Source organism: Saimiri boliviensis, chromosome X (genome assembly GCF_048565385.1).
Source record: "Saimiri boliviensis isolate mSaiBol1 chromosome X, mSaiBol1.pri, whole genome shotgun sequence".
NCBI lineage: Eukaryota > Metazoa > Chordata > Mammalia > Primates > Cebidae > Saimiri > Saimiri boliviensis.
In genome coordinates this window covers 130,426,445-130,443,632 of record NC_133470.1, presented here as the reverse complement: position 1 = coordinate 130,443,632, position 17,188 = coordinate 130,426,445, and the positions used below count along the sequence as shown (strand labels likewise).

The 17,188-nt window shown below is 41.4% G+C and overlaps 1 protein-coding gene across 1 annotated transcript; it reads right to left on the bottom strand.

Moving 5' to 3' along the window:
* Positions 1 to 13,625: 13,625 nt before the first annotated feature.
* Positions 13,626 to 16,759, bottom strand: TCEAL5 (transcription elongation factor A like 5). Its single transcript, XM_003944277.4, is given in 4 exon segments — positions 13,626 to 13,966; positions 13,968 to 14,534; positions 15,216 to 15,283; positions 16,604 to 16,759. Coding segments are annotated over 2 exon segments (570 nt in total). The 5' UTR covers positions 14,508 to 14,534; positions 15,216 to 15,283; positions 16,604 to 16,759; the 3' UTR covers positions 13,626 to 13,936.
* Positions 16,760 to 17,188: the final 429 nt, after the last annotated feature.

Sequence of the window (17,188 nt, the reverse complement as noted above, 5' to 3'; positions counted from 1 at the left end):
GTATGTTTAACTTTTTTAACTTTTTTTTTTTTTTTTGAGACGGAGTTTTGCTCTTGTTACCCAGGCTGGAGCGATCTCGGCTCACCGCAACCTCCGCCTCCTGGGTTCAGGCAATTCTCCTGCCTCAGCCTCCTGAGTAGCTGGGATTATGGGCATGCGCCACCATGCCCAGCTAATTTTTTTTTTTGTATTTTTAGTAGAGACGGGGTTTCACCATGTTGACCAGGATGGTCTCGATCTCTCGACCTCGTGATCCACCCGCCTCGGCCTCCCAAAGTGCTGGGATTACAGGCTGGAGCCACCGCGCCCGGCTGTATGTTTAACTTTATGATAAATTGTCAGATTCATCTCCAAACTGGCCGTGACATTTTGCATTCCAAAGAGCAATGAATGAGAATTTTTTTTTTTGAGACGGAGTTTCACTCTTGTTACCCAGGCTGGAGTGCAATGGCGCGATGTCGGCTCACCGCAACCTCTGCCTCCTGGGTTCAGGCAATTCTCCTGCCTCAGCCTCCTGAGCAGCTGCGATTACAGGCACACACCACCATGCCCAGCTAATTTTTTGTATTTTTAGTAGAGACAGGGTTTCACCACGTTGACCAGGATGGTCTCGATCTCTTGACCTCGTGATCCACCCGCCTCAGCCTCCCAAAGTGCTGGGATTACAGGCGTGAGCCACCGCGCCCGGCAGAGAATTTCTTTTGTTCCACAGTCTCACTAGAATTTGTTGTTTTTCATTTGGGGATTTTCATTTGTTTGTTCACTTTGTACCATCCTAAGTGTACAGCAGTATCTATTTGTGGTTTTAATATGTGTTTCTCTCATTATTCAGGATGCTAAGCATCTTTTCATGTGCATATCGGTTGTCTGCATATATACCTCAATGAAGTCTCTGTTCATATCTTTACTTCCCATATACTTTTGGGGGTTTGCTTTTCTATTACTGGGTTTTAAGAGTCATTTATTTCTTCTGGATAAAAATCTTATATCAGATATGTGATGTGCAAATATTTTCTTCTAGTGAGTGGCTTGTATTTTCATTCTCATAACAGTGTCTTTCATGGAGGAAAAGTTCTTAATTTTATGATATCCAGCTTTTAAAGTTGTTAGTTTTTGGTATTAATCCAAAACCTTATCACCAAACCTAAGATCATATAGATTTTCTCCTATATTTTCTTCTAGACATGTTATGATTTTACATTTTACATTTAGGTCTTTGATATATTCAAGTTAATTTTCATGTAAGATATTATGTATGAGATAAGGTTCTTTTTTTTTTTTTTTTTGCAGGTAGATGTTTAGTTGTTTCAGTGTCATTTGTTGGAAAGACAATTCTTTCTTCATTGAATTACCCTTTTTCTTTTGTCAAATATTAGTAGACCATATTTGTGTGGGTTTATTTCTGAGCTCTCTTGTTCTATTGATCTATGTATCTATTACTTCTCTGTTACCAAACCATTTTGCTTAATGTAGCTTTATAGAAAGTATTAAAATTGGTTAATGTGTAGCCTCCAATTTTGTCCTTCTTTTTCAGTATGTTTTGGTTATTCTATTTCCTTTGACATTTCATTTCAATTTTGCAACTAGCTTGTTGATATCTGCAAAAATACTTGCTCTAATCCCATTACTGGGTATATACCCAAAGGAATATAAATCATTCTACTATAAGGACACATGCACACGTATGTTTATTGCAGGACTATTTATAATAGCAAAGACATGGAACCAACCCAACTGCCCATCAATGATAGACTGGATAAAGAAAATGTGGCACATATACACCATGGAATACTATGCAGCTATAAAAAAGAAAGAGATCATTTCCTTTGCAGGGATATGGATGACACTGGAAGCCATCATCCTCAGCAAACTAACACAGGAACAGAAAACCCAACATCACATGTTCTCACTCATAAGTGGGAGTTGAACAATGAGAACACATGGACACAGGAAGGGTAACAACACCCACTGGGGCCAGTTGTAGGGTGGGCGGCAAGGGGAGGGAGAGCATTAGGGCAAAAAGTTAATGCATGTGGGACTTAAAACCTAAATGACCTATGTTGATATGTACTGCAGACGACCATGGTACATGTATACCTATGTAACAAACCTGCACATTCTGCACACGTATCCCGGAATTTAAAGTAAAATAAAATAAAATAAATAAAAATTAAAAAGAATGCTTGCTCTGATTTTCATTGGGATGTAGACCAAATTGAGAAGTACTGACTTCTTAACAATGCTGACTCCTCCAATCCATAAACACAGAATGTTTCCCTCTTAAAATGTCTGCTTTGATTTCTTTTTATCAGTGTTTTATTGTTTTCAGTAAATAGGTCCTGCACATATTTAGTTAGATTTACACCTAAGTGATCCATTTTTGCGGGGTGCTTTTTTTTTTTTTTTGAGACAGAGTCTCGCTCTTTTGCCAGGTGCCAGGCTGGAGTGCAGTGGCGCGATCTTGGCTCACTGTAACCTCCGCCTCCCGGCTTCAAGCAATTCTCCTGACTCAGCCTCCGGAGTAGCTGGGACTACAGGCCCCACCACTTAGCCCAGCTAATTTTTGTATTTTAGTAGAGACAGGGTTTCACTATGTTGGCCAGGCTGGTCTCAAGCTCTTGACCTCATGATCCACCCACCTTGGCCTACCAAAGTACTGGGATTACAAGCATGAGCCACCATGCCTATTTTAAATTCTAATTTTTCATTTTGTTTGCAAATAGGGATACAATTGACAGGTTGACCTTATATCCTGTAACCTTACTAAACTCACCTAAGAGTTCTAAAATATTTCAAGAATTCTTTAGGATTTTCTACATCGATAATCATGTTGTCTGTGAACACAGTTGTATTTCTTCTTTTTCCATTTGTATGGTTTTTATTTTATTTATTTATTTATTTATTTATTTTTAATTTTTTTGCCTTACTTCATGGACTATGACTTCCATTACTTTACTAAATAAAAGTAGTGGGCAATTTTAAAAAAAATCCAGATAGGAAAGGAAGAAGAAAAATGATGCCTATTTGGAAATTACATGGTCTTGTATGTATATAATAATAAGGAATACACTCAATGTATTGATCTATAGATTCAATGCAATCCCTGTCAGAATCCCAGCTGGAATTTTTAAAAAGAATTTGACAAACTAATTCTAAAATTCATATGCCATTTCAAGGAATCCTAAATGTCAAAAAGTTTTCAAAATAAACAAACCAGAAGAAACAAAGCAAAATTGGAAGGAGTTACACTTCTGATTTCAAACTTACTACAAAGCACAATGATCTAGACAATGAAGTACTGGCATAAGGATGGACACTTAGATCAATGGAATAGAATGTAATCTGTAGATCAAGGGAAAGTATTATTATTTTAACGGTATTAAGTCTTCCCATCCTTAAACATAAGTTGCCTTTGCTTTTATTTAGATATTTACTTTCTTTCAACAATGCTTTGTAGTTTTCAGGTTACAAATTTTGCACTTCTTTTATGAATTTCACACCTAAGTATTTTATTCTTTTTAATGCTATTGTAAATGAAATTTTATTTATTTATTTATTTTGAGATGGAGTCTCACTCTGTCACCCAGGCTGGAGTGCAGTAGTGTGATCTTGGCTTACTGCAACCTCCACTTCTCAGGTTCAAGCAATTCTCCTGCTTCAGCCTCCCAAGTAGCTGGGACTACAGGCATGTTCCACCATGCCTGGCTAATTTTTGTATTTTTAGTAGAGATAGAGTTTTACCATATTGGTCAGGCTGGTCTTGAACTCCTGACCTCGTAATCCTCCTGCCTTGGCCTCCCAAAGTGCTGGGATTACAGGTGTGGGTGGCAGGACTGTATGCTTAATTTCATTTTCAGTCCAATTATTGATTCCATATACAAACACAATTGGTTTCTGTATGTTGATTTTGTATGCTACAATATGCTAAACTTGTATATTAATTTTAATAGTTTATTAGTTTATTCCTTACAGTTTTCTATATATTAATACAAGATCATGTCATCTCCAAATAGAAATGTTTTCTTTTTCTTTTCCAATGTGAATGCCCTTTCTTTCTATTTCTTGTCTAATTGCCCTGTCTAAAACCTCCAGTATGATGTTGAATAGTCATAAGAGGAGATATTCTTGTTTTTTTTCTACATTTTAGGGGGAAACATCAAATGCTTCACCACTAACTATGATATTAGCAGTGGGATTTTTGTAGATGCCCTTAATCAAGTTGAGAAACTTTTCTTCTATTCAAAATTTGTTGCATGTTTGTTGCAATCATGAGAGGGTGTTAGATTTGTCAAATTATTTTCTGCATTTTTGGAGAAGAGTGCAGGTTGTTTTTTTGTATTCTATTGATATAGTTAGCTTACAGTATTTTTTCAGTGTTCAAATTTGATTTTTCATCTTGTGCTTACTTGTTCTATTAACTATTGAAAATGGAATATTGAACTCTCCAATTATGATGGCTAAATTGTCTGTTTTTTTCTGTAAATTCTGTCACCTTTTGCTTCATTCATTTTGGGGCCCAGTTGCTGACTGCATATATGTGTAATACTCTTGTATCTTTCTGATGGATTGCATCATATTTCTGTTGAAATGAATTTTATCACTATAGAACATCACTCTTTATCTCTAGCAATACTTTTTATTTTAAATTCCATTTTATCAGATAATAGTATAACTACTCTAGCTTTATTTTTGTTCTTTACAGTATATACATATATATGTATGTATATGCATGTACATATGTATGTGTATGCATATATCCTTTTACTTTCAATCTATTTGTGTCTCTGAATCTAAAGTGTGACTTCTGTAGACAGCATACAGTTGGATATTTTAAAAAATCCAGTCTGGGCCGGGCGCGGTGGCTCACGCCTGTAATCCCAGCACTTTGGGAGGCCGAGGCGGGTGGATCACGAGGTCAACAGGTCGAGACCATCCTGGTCAACATGGTGAAACCCCATCTCTACTAAAAATACAAAAAAATTAGCTGGGCACGGTGGCACGTGCCTGTAATCCCAGCTACTCGGGAGGCTGAGGCAGGAGAATTGCTTGAACCCAGGAGGCAGAGGTTGCGGTGAGCCGAGATCGTGCCACTGCACTCCAGCCTGGCACCCGGTGATGGAGTGAGACTCTGTCTCAAAAAAAAAAAAAAAAAAATCCAGTCTGACAATCTCTGCCTCTTGTTTGAATTGTTTAATTCTTCACATTTAATGTTATTGTTGATATAATTGGATTTATGTCTGCCACCTTACATTTTGTCTATCATATGTCTTCATTCTTTTTTGTTTCTTTTTTTCTTTTTTCCCTCATTGAGTGAGTATGTTTCGAGGAAGCATTTTAATGTCTTTAATAATTTTTTTCCTTATATTTTTTGAATTATTTTCTTACTGGCTTCTTTAGGATTTGGCATATACATGTTAACTTATCAGAATCTACTTCAGATTTATACTAATTAACTCTATTGAGATATACAAACCTCACTTCTATATAGCTCTATTCCCATATCCCACTCTTTGTGATATTATTGTTTTCATATTACATCTATAAATGTTATAATGTATAAATATTATAAATCCAACCATTGTTATCATTGTTATTTTATATAATTTTATGTCTTATATGGAAGATGAAAAAAGAAAAGAAAGCAAGTATGTATTTATAGAATATTAGGGCACAGCCTTTAATTTGTCCAGTCAATCTGGGTTTTTGCAATTTTGTCTTTCACCATCTCTTTCCCTGGATACACCCAGCTGTTGAGCTACACAGAGTGCTGGTTGATTGCTCTATTGTTTTTGACAGTGCCCTAGGGCACAGAATGTTCCACAGGTTTGTGGAATTAAATTTGGACTTCTTTGCAGAGATAGCCTTATTTATTTATGTATTTATTTTTGAGACGGAGTTTCGCTCTTGTTACCCAGGGAGGCCTCTTTTTTTTTTTTTTTTTTTTTGGAAACAGAGTCTCACTCTGTTGCCCAGGCTGGGAGTGCAATGGTACGATTTTGGCTCACTGCAACCTCTGCCTCCCAAGTTTAAATGATTCTCGTGCCTCAGCCTTGCCTGTAGCTGGGATTACAGGCATGTGCCACCACACCCAGCTAATTTTTGTATTTTTAGTAGTAACAGGGTTTAGCCATGTTGGCCAGGTTGGTCTCGAACTCCTGGCCTCAAGTGATCTGCCTCCCTTGGCCTCCCAACACGCTGGAATTACAGGCATGAATCACCGTGCCGGCCGGCAGAGACAGTTTCTGAGGTGAGTATTTGAGGTTTGCTTTGACCACAAGAGGACTCTACTTAGCCGTGTCTTTCCCTGATTCTCTCTGGTAAACTAGCTGGTCTAACATTTAGCTTACATCTCTCATGAATCTACTGACTTCCTCTTAATTGCTTTTCACCGCAATCTCTGTTTTTATAGCACCTTTAGCCTTCAATTATTCCATACTGTGTGACAAATGACAGCTGAAATCAGTTCTTTGGGAAAGAGATTTAGAGCTCTGCATTTTTTCTTGTTATTGTTGTTTTTGTTTTGTTTTGTTTTTGTTTGTTTTGAGATGGAGTCTTGCTTTTGTCGCCCAGGCTGGAATGCAATGGCTCTATCTCTGCTCACTGCAACCTCTGCCCCTCAAGGTTCAAGCATTTCTCCTGCCTTTGCCTCCCTAGTAGCTGGGATTACAGGCATAGGCCGCCACGCCCGACTAATTTTATATTTTTAGTAGAGACGGGGTTTCTCCGTGTTTGTCAGGCTGGTCTTGAACTCCTGACCTCAGGTGATCTGCTGACCTTGGCTTCCCCAAGTACTGGTGGCCTTTTTTTTTTTTTTTTTTTTCAAGACCGAGTTTTGCTCTTGTTGCCCAGGCTGGAGTGCAAAGGTGTGATCTCTGCTCACTGCAACCTCTGCCTCCCAGGTTCAAGGTATTCTCCTTCCCCTGCCTCCCAAATAGGTGCGAGTACAGGTGCCAGCCACCACACCTGGCTAATTTTTGTATTTATAGTAGAGACGGGGTTTTACTATGTTGGTCAGGCCAGTCTTGAACTGTTGACATCAGGTAATCCACCCACCTCCCAAAGTGTTGGGATTACAGGGGTGAGCCACTGCGCCCGGCCAGCTCTGCGTTTTAAAGCATGCCTCTTTCCCTGGCCCAAAGCTCTTCCTCAAGGCTCTGGAGCTGGGGATGGAATCTGTGGCACAATTCTCTCCAAATGGAACTTCTGCTTTAGGAGCTGGGCACTTGACTGTGAATGGGCATTAACTTCACGTCTTCTTAGCTTGCCCTTCCCAGGCAACTGGTGCCCCAAGATTCTCAGCACCTTCTAATGAGTGGGCAGAAGGAAGCCCTCACCTCTCAGCCACACTCATCCAGGGTTAAGCTTCTGAAATACATAGCTTAAGGCAGGATGGGAACTTATCTCTGTCTGAGAAAAATGCTGTTGACCCTCCAAGTGTGAGCTGGCAGGAGAGAAGGGAGATCTGTGTTTTCAACTGTACCCTTCTGGAGTGTTTTCATCGTGCGGAATTGGTAGTGAGAAGAAAAGGAGAAAATCTTGGTTCAAATGCCACAGATTTCATCTTACTAAGTTTAGTAGATATTCTTGGAGAAATGTTTCTTTATTTGCCCTTAGGACCATTTCCAAAGAGTCTAAATAGTTATATTCTTTCACCAGTTTCACTGAGGAGTGTATCCTCAGACCTCCTCATGTTGCCATGGCAGTGGATCATGGTTATTTTAAATTCTTGGTCTTATTGTTCCAAAATCTGTCATATCTAATCCTAGTTCTGATGATTGATTTGTCTATTCAGAATGTTTTATTTTCTTGTCTTTTTGTGTTTTTTATAATTGGTACTTGAAAGTTGGATTATGTATAAGACAATAACTGCTGAGGTAAATAGATTTTATGCCTGGGTATGTCTATGTCTTTCCTTCTGCTTAGTTTTAGTGGGGAGGTTCGCTTAAATCTACTCAGAAGTTGGGCTGAGTTTGACAGTTTTTTTTTTTTTCTCCCATATATATCTAGTTCTTTCCACATGGCTTTACATTTTCCCTTTCTACTGCTCCCCAGGAAGGATATGGCTCTTGCTGTCATTCACTATATTTTTACTCAATATTTGTTAACATGGTGTTGGGGAACAGAAAGGCTATTCTCCGATGTTCTGATCAGGACTTCACCTTAGGTAAGCACTGAGAGTGTGAGTTTTGGTGGTGTAGACTTCACATGTGTTCATACCTCTCTTCCACACGGAATGCTGGACCTAACACACATGCCTTCACCCTCCCCTTCAAGTAGCTTTTATTTTTCTGTTTCCTTTCATCAGCTGCAGCGGATTTCCACCAGTAACTTCATGACATGGGTTTGTTGTCCTTCTTCCTGCAGATTAAGACTTTTGTTTACTAAGAGAGATGGATCTAGTTGAAAGGTCAGCAGGGTCTGCTATTTCCCTCTCTTAGCTGGCACTATAGGGCCAGCTTTTTTTGGATTCCCCACTGATCTTCCCTGGGAACATCTAGTGGAGTTTCCAGAGATAAGCCTGATGGAGGGTGCAAATTCCTTTATGTCTGTGACCCTCAGAGACCACATACTCTCATGCTGGCTCTCACTTAGTCTTTAGAAATCCGTTAACAATTTCTAGCTCAATTTAGCTGACCTACGTGGCATTTGGTTGTATTTATTTCAGGTAAGGAAATGCTTGGTTACCACTATTTCTCCCTCCAAGTGTCTTTCTCTAGATTTGAGGATAATTATTTGCTCTGTGATCTGAGTTCTCTAGTGGTTTTAAGGAAAATTGTTACATTGCAGTTTATCCAACTTTCCCCCCATTGTAAATGTATAAGTTATATTCTTTTCAGCTCTCCATTTTGAGCTGAACCTGGCAATTGTCTTGTTCATTTTATGACTTAAGTAGTATATTCAATTTCAGGTTCCCTTTGGTTCCCATAAGCAACATAAACCCTTTCTCTCTAGGGGCTGGTAGTGGACAGGCAGTTGGCGTCTGTTCTTAGGAAGATTGTTGGAAACACTCATCTAGGATTTAGCTTCTGCAACAGATAGCTCAAGGCAGGATGAGAACTTATGTCTATCTGGGAAAAATACTGTGACCCTTCAAGTGTGAGTTTTTCTCCTTATCCCAAAGCCATTTCTTAGGTTTGGGAGAGAAGTAAGGGAGAAGTAAAGTACATATCCTCTATTATATGGTCGTGCTTAGCAACATTGGCCGATGTCTATTGGCTTGAATGGACTGGTGATAGATTCAATAGTCTGCAGTGTTAAGAACTGCTTTCATTTTTCTGTCATCAAGTTTTGCATTTTTTCCCTGTCCTCTTTCCTTTTGGGTTATGTAGGAGACTTTTGTAGGGATGGATATAAAACTTAACAGCATAAAAAATTAAAGCATTTGTCCTTGTCACAGCCAGCTACAATCTGGCTGTACAATCTACAAGATAATCTGGGGTTAAGGTAGGAGGGTTGAACCATTCTCTCAGAATGCAGTGAAACAGCCCCTAGGACAATTAGGGTACGGATGTAGTTGGAAAAATAATCCCAACTCATTTTGCTCAGACTCTCAGAAGAGCCTTGATTGTGCCTGGGCCTGTTTTGGTGTTTATATGGTGATTTCAGTTCTGTCTTTGCTTAGAACAATGCTTCTGATGTTCGAGTCAATTCAGGCCCCAAAATTTAAGGCACCCCAAGCAAAAAGACCTTGGCTGTAGGAGCATGTGTTCCTATACTTCAAACAAAAAGGGATGCTACCCCCTATCTGAACACCCACATTCACTGCAGAAACAGTTTGCAATTTGGGAGCCAGTATAATCAAGCTGTGAACTGGTGTGAAAATGCCTTTCTAAGGCATTGATGATGGAGGAAACAATGCCATTGTGAACCTTGTTCTTTAGGTATGTCATCCAAGGAAACATTACCACTTTTTTGACATCCTAAAGGACTGGTTGAACAATAAAGTGAAAATGAAATCCTTGGTTTAGAGAAGGAAACTGGCTGGGTGCAGTGGCTCATGCCTGTAATCCCAGCATTTCAGGAGGCCGAGGTGGATGGATCACTTGAAGTCAGGAGTTCAAAACCAGCCTGATCAACATGGTGAAACCCCATCTTTACTAAAAATACAAAAATTAGCCGGGCATAGTGGCAGGTGCCTGTAATCCCAGCTACTTGGGAGGCTGAGGCAGGAGAATCACTTGAACCTGGGAGGCAGAGGTTGTAGTGAGCAGAGATTGTGCCAATGCACTCTAGCCTGAGTGACAGAATGAGACACTGTCTCAAAAAAAAAAAAAAAAAAAAAAAAAAAAAAAAAAAAAAAAAAAAAAAAAGGAAAGGAAACTGGTTAAGAATCATTGCATTAGAGCCAGATAAACCTGGATTTCAATCTGGGCTCTTCTCTTTATTGGTATGGAACACTGAATAAATCGCTTTCCTCTTTGAGCCTCAGTTCAATCACCTATATAGAGGGCATAAATAGTAGCCCTCTCAGAAATCTTGTCAGAATTAAAGGAGCTAGAAATATGAAGAAGTGGGCTTTGAATAGTGGTGACTTATGCCACTTCCAGACCACAGTATAGAAAAGTGACTGTGAGATCCTCATACACTCTTTTTCTTTGCTGCAATGGATCCCTGACAGATTATGAGGAGCAGAGCTTCTCTATCCCCAAACTTTATGAAGTTTGAGAAACTTTTGTTGTGTTAAGCCACTGAGGTTTTTGAGCTGTTAGCTACCCCAGCATAAGCTTAGCCTAACCTGACAAACACACAAATGGTCCTCAAAATTAAGCAACAGAGTCACTGGGATGCTTGCTAAAATAAGCATTGTATGTGGTAAAGCTATATTGGGGGTAGGCAATAGATAATGGGGATTACAATGGGAAGAAAGAATTGCTCCATTATCCTATCAGAAAATCTTAATAACTAAAATGAACAGTCAAGAAATAGCAGTTGCAAGTCATATATCTGATAAGAGACTTATATCCAGAATAAACAAAGAACTCTTATAACTCATCAATGAGAAAACGATCCAATTTAGAAAGGGACAAAAATCTGAATACATATTTCTCCAAAGAAGAGATGCAAATGGCCAATAAGCACATAAAAAGATGATGAACATCATTAGCAATTAGAAAGATGCCAATCAAAACCACAATATGATGCCACTTCATATCCCCTAAGATGGCTTTAATAAAAAATACAGGCAATAACAAGTGTTGGTGAGGATATGAAGAAATTGGAAACTTCCTACACTGCTGGTGGGATTGTCAAATACCATGGTTGCTTTGGGAAACAGTTTGGAAGTTTCTCAAAATTTAAATATAGAGTTATCATGACTTAGCAATTCCACTCTTAGGTGTATAATCAGGAGGATAAAAAATATATCTGGCCGGGCGCGGTGGCTCAAGCCTGTAATCCCAGCACTTTGGGAGGCCGAGGCGGGTGGATCACAAGGTCGAGAGATCGAGACCATCCTGGTCAACATGGTGAAACCCCGTCTCTACTAAAAAAAATACAAAAAATTAGCTGGCATGGTGGCACGTGCCTGTAATCCCAGCTACTCAGGAGGCTGAGGCAGGAGAATTGCCTGAACCCAGGAGGCGGAGGTTGCGGTGAGCTGAGATCGCACCATTGCACTCCAGCCTGGGTAACAAGAGCGAAACTCCGTCTCAAAAAAAAAAAAATAAATAAAAATAAAAATAAAAAAAAATATATATATATCTGCACACAAAATTCGTATGCAAATGTTTACTAATGATATGTGTTACAACATGAACGAACCTTGAAAATATTATGGTAAGTGGAAGAAGCGAGACACAAGAGGCCACATATTGTACTATTCAATTAATATGAAATGTCCAGGATAGGCAAATCCACAGAGACAGAAAGGAGGTCAGTGCTTGCCAGATGCTAGGGGAACAGGGGAGTGGGCATGACATTATGTGCTAATGGATGTGGGATTTCTTCTTAAGGTGCTGAAAATATCCTGGAACCGGGTAGTGATAATGACTTCAGAAGTCTGCTAATACACTAAAAACCACTGAATTGTATACTGTAAAAGGGTGAATTTTATGGCATGCAAACTACCTTTTAATAAAGGTGCTAAAACAAGAAATAGCAGCATATACATATTATTCAGAAATATGGAGGTAAATGCCGGAATAAAACAAGATGTTCGTGGTACTTGCCTATGGTAGTGGCCTCTGGGGAGTGGAAATGTGGAATGGCAAGGAAAACTGCAGGTTTTAACAAAAAACAAAAACAAAAAAACCCTCATACTATAGGATTTAAAAAATTTGTGTGTATATTCATTTGATAAAAATGAATATGAGATAAAAGTAAAAGACACATGCACACCCCACCCCCCACACACACACATACACACACATTGTGGATCAAAAGAGATTCTGATACATTGGGTCTGAGGATGCTGCATTTTCAACATGATAGGTGATTACCATGCAGGAGTTCTGCTGGTAAGTAGCAAACTTTGAAAAACACGACTATATCCAATGTTAAAATCATTTAACAAGAATTTTGATATAATCCATCTTCTGCTGTATTCCTTTTGAAGTGACAAGTTTCTGTTGCTAAAGAATAAACTTACAGTTTCAAGGCTATGTATTCAATCCGGGCAGAACTGGGCCAAGGACTGAGGCCTTCTGACTCAAGAATTAACATAGTTACTTTTCAAGCTTCTATTATGTGCTATGGAGTAACAAAATGAGTAAGATAAACTCTTTGCATTAAAGGGTGAGTCTAGTGGGGTAATTATAATAATGCCTGACAAAAATATTAGTTAAGATTTTATGAAGCATTTTCCCCCAGATTTCATGTCAGTATTACCGTAACTGTAAAGAGAGAGAAAAGAGGGACATCCTCCACAATTCAGAAAGGAACCTATTGGGGATTCAATTCACCCGGGACTTCAGGTGAATCTAAAAGGCTTTGTTACCTTGAAGACTCTAGCCCACCAGCAACAATGGGGGCCTTAGAGGGTACAGGACCCTGGAGAGGGGTCACAATACCCAACAGATGTGAAATTACCCACGGGAAAGTGGCACCTCCTTCTCAGCTTCCTGTATCTATTTGTAGGCACAGGTGAGACCTCCCTCAGCAACATTCCCCACCCTCAACAACTGTCTGACCTGGTACTGCTAGTACAGGGGAGCAGGCAGGAGCCAGCCTAACATAGGCCACAGACTAGTGTCACATCTGTTCTACTCCACAGCCCTGGGAGGTAAGTTTTAGCACCATTTCACACAAGGCTGTCTCTTACAGCAATGAATCTACCAGGCTGATTCCTCCGGCTTCAAGTCCCAGGGGTAATGTGAGTTTTATCTATCATTTTGTGTTCTAACAGAAAGAATTGTTAAGTGTCCCACTACCTTCATATGCTGAATGAATAGTTCTTTTGATTGCCTAGTATTTATGGTTTTCCTATCTTGTTTACCTTCTATTACTTCCTTCATAACAAAAATAACCTGTGTTTTTAGATTTTAAAAAGTGCAGGTGAGAAAAAGAATAATTTCCAGTTCCACCACACAAAGAAAATCATTATTTCTCTTTGGTCTACTCAATTGCGTAGTGTCCCCCATGTATGGATATATTATGTAAACATATATATTTTTTCAGAAATGGACTGATACTGTATACGTGGTTCTGAAAACTCTTTTTTATTGTTATTTTACAATGTACCATGAACATTTATTCCATGCACATGGGTGAAAATCCTCTACTAAAAGACAGAGCACTGTAGGTAGGTCAAAAGTCTGCTGGTAACAAGAGTGACACCTAAAGGAAAGTATCAGCTTAAGGTTAAAGCACATAGCCCGGCAAATGCCTGCCAGGGAAAGCAGGTCTGGCAATATTCCCATCAGATAAATCAGAATTAAAGGCCAAGGACATTAAACATATGGGATATCTTCAAAGTCTTTCTGGCCCCTACCTCCACCCCTCATTCCCCTGACACCCCGTTGGCCCCTTGGGGCGAACGGATCCTGTACATCTCTTTGCATCCAATGAAAACCACCCATTTTCTGTTTCTTCCTTAGCTCCTCCTGAGCCCTTGACACATCTCCACATTCTCTCATCATCTCCTCACTGCTCAGATGCCTTCCCTGTAAGTCCTCCTGAGAGTCCTTGGGAGAATCGTCCGTCCCCCTGTCCGTTTTTCTTTTTGCTTTCCGGGGCACATAATCTTCAGCCGGGCGCTTTTCGGCGGCCCGCGGCTGGCTCTCTGGCTTTGCCTGGGAGGCTGGCTTGCCCTCGCCTTGTGGCTTGCCCTCACCTTCGGACTTGCCCTGCTTTTCCTGGCTTCCCTCATCTTCCAGTTGTCCCTCAGCACCTGGCTGTCCCTCATCCTCTCGCTTTCCCTCGCATTCTGTCTTCCCCTCCACGTCCGGCTTTTCTTCCTCGTCTGACTTGCCTTCCTCTTCTGTACTCTCCTCATCTTCAGGTTTTCCCTCACTTTCTAGGTTTCTTTCATTTTCTGGCTTTCCTTCATGTTCTTTGCAGAGCTTTTCCATGTTGAGATGTTCCCTTCTTCGCCTTTCCTAGGAGACAAAAAGAAGAACAGGATACTGAGGGCTTTGGAGGTTAAACACAGGTCCTGAGAGTCCTTGCCGTTCTTGACTTAGGGTTTTCCTGACCCTATCCCATCTTCCAGGTGCACTGCCACCTTTACGTTCCTTCGTTTCCTTCACACTTACACATGCTCCCTTACAGAAACTTACACATGTTCCCTTACAGAAACTTACACAGATGCTTCTCCCTATATTTAAGGAGAGTGTGCTGAGAAGTGTGTAGGAGCATATTGGTCCCTAAGCTGTGCTCTGGCCTTGGCTATGCCTGCTCATACCAATTTTAACTGGGGAGTTCCAATTTACACTGACCTGTGGGAATCCTAGGCAGTTTTCTTCTTTTCCTCCTTGCCTGCAATTGTAAGACTTGTAAAACTGCAGACAGAACAGAACCATAGCCAGTTCTCAGATTTCAGGGCTACTCTTCTATCCTGCAGGGGCATCACAGATGCTACACATCCATTCTCTTACTTTCTTATTCTCCCCTCTCTTCTCACCAGCCATACGTCACCATACTCTCTTAGGGTCTTGACAACAGTCAAGTATTCTGAAACTGCAAGAGGAAGGCTTGGAGGAGGGGCAGTGGGCAGTGGACTCCCCAACTTCTGCTCTGGCCTAAGTCACTCCTACTTGCAAGGGTCCTCTCCTACTGACCTGCACTGATACTGCACGTCTTTCCTTTTCTTATCTGGGTTAGCGTCCACAGCCACAGACCTGAAGACCTGCAGAGACAAAAAACAGGTGGTTGAATGAGAAACTGAGAAAGTGAATGACTGGCAACTTGGACACTGGTTCTTTGGGACCCTATTTGTCAAGACTTTCCCAGCCCTTATCACTTCCTTGCCCTTTCCCTTGCTTTCTGATTCCCCCTCCGCAGCTCCTTCTTAAGACCCTCCATTGTTCTACTTCTGGGAAATAGGCAAGAAAGATGATTTCCAAAGCGTTTCTATGTTTCTGAATCTTCTTCCCAAATTTTTATCTCACTTTTCTGGCACAAAAATGAGTGGGGTTTCAGATAAGGATGTTCCAAAGACAGAGCGTTCTGGTGCACTCAGATCTCTACATTCCAAATCCCTCACCTCAGGGTATTCAAATAGCAGAGCCCACCACTTCTCTGAAAATGGTGATGACAGAGACAGGGGGCAGGGCAGAAATGTCCAAAACACTCCTGCCACCTCCTCCCTCCCCACATACATAGAAAGCCCACATTTTTCTGCAATGCAAAAGACAAATTATTTCCAAACTCAGTAACATTTTTGGTCTTGCTGCTACCTCATCTCAATCCTCCCTGGTTCAGAAACCACTCTCCCTGGATAGGGAGCTGATCCCCAGATCAAACCTCTGTCTCCCTTTTCAAACAGCACCTCCTTCGCCTGACCCCCTTAGCCCACCATTTCCGGCTCCAAAATGGAGGAAGGATGGAGAAAAGACACCAGGAACTCAGGCTTGGACCCGTTGCAGGGTCCGCCCTCTGCAGCTCGGGGTCACTGACTGCGCCCGCCTCCCGCTGCCCTGCAGGGATCAGGCCGCTTTCTTGCGTTTTGTCGCTGTCCTCTTCCCCGGTCCTCCTCCTCCTCCATCAGACGTTGCCAGGTCCCCCGCTTCCTAGGAGTTCCCAACTGGTACCCAATTCTCAACCCTTGACCTCTCTCGAGTTCCGCTCCCACCTCCCCGCCGCGCACCAAGCCCTCCATTTCTTGCACCAAATGGGTGAGCATCGGAAAAGGAGTAAAGACGATCCAGTCAGTCCTGGACCCGCTCCGGTCTTTGCCCTCTGACATCCCGACCACAGGGATCCACACGCGGGGATGGGTTCGTAGCCATCTCTGGGAAATGACTCTTTCTCACATTACCTTCTGCCAGAAGCCTGCACTTCTCCAGGGAAATAAGAGCCGGTACCCATACCTCTTGCCCAACACAAAAAATTTCCTGCGCCAAAATGAATAGGGGTGGAATGGGGCGGTATCTAGAAAGCAGATCCGATCCTCTGTAGCCTGTGACAATTACCATCCCTACCTCAGGGATCCCCAGCTTGTACCGACCTGCAGGGCTGTAGGGCAGTTGCCTTCTCTGTCTCTGAGTCTGAAGTCTGTCTGCCTTCCTCCACGGAAACAGGGATCTGGTACCTGGAGGAGAGGGACTTCTGCACACGTCGGCTTCTGACCACGTGAGAAAAACGTCACCAGTGGGCTCGGGTCCCTAGTTCTCCTCCCACCCGCAGAAAGTGCGTCAGGAGCCAGCCCACTTCTTCCCTTCACTAGTCTCTCCGTCTGAGCTCCCCGCGCTCCCCCGCCCCCCACAGCCCTCTTTCTCGCCTCACGGCATGGGGCCCTTTGGTCTTTCCTAATCCCAGAGGTCAAATGTGGACCTTTCTCTCTGTGGTGTGTATTTATTCTTCTGTGGTTATCAGGGAGGGGCTGCGCTTTCTTCTACAGCTATTGGCCACTGATACATCTAGGAGGATTTTTTTTTTTTCTTTCTCTCCTTTTATCCGAAGGCACCTACTTGATCTAATTCTACACGCAGCCACTTATGTTCATTCTGCCTGTGGACCACATCTTCTCATAATAGTTATAAGGTGGATTGTCAAGTAGGTATACCAGTAGTTAAAATAGGGATTTTGTTTT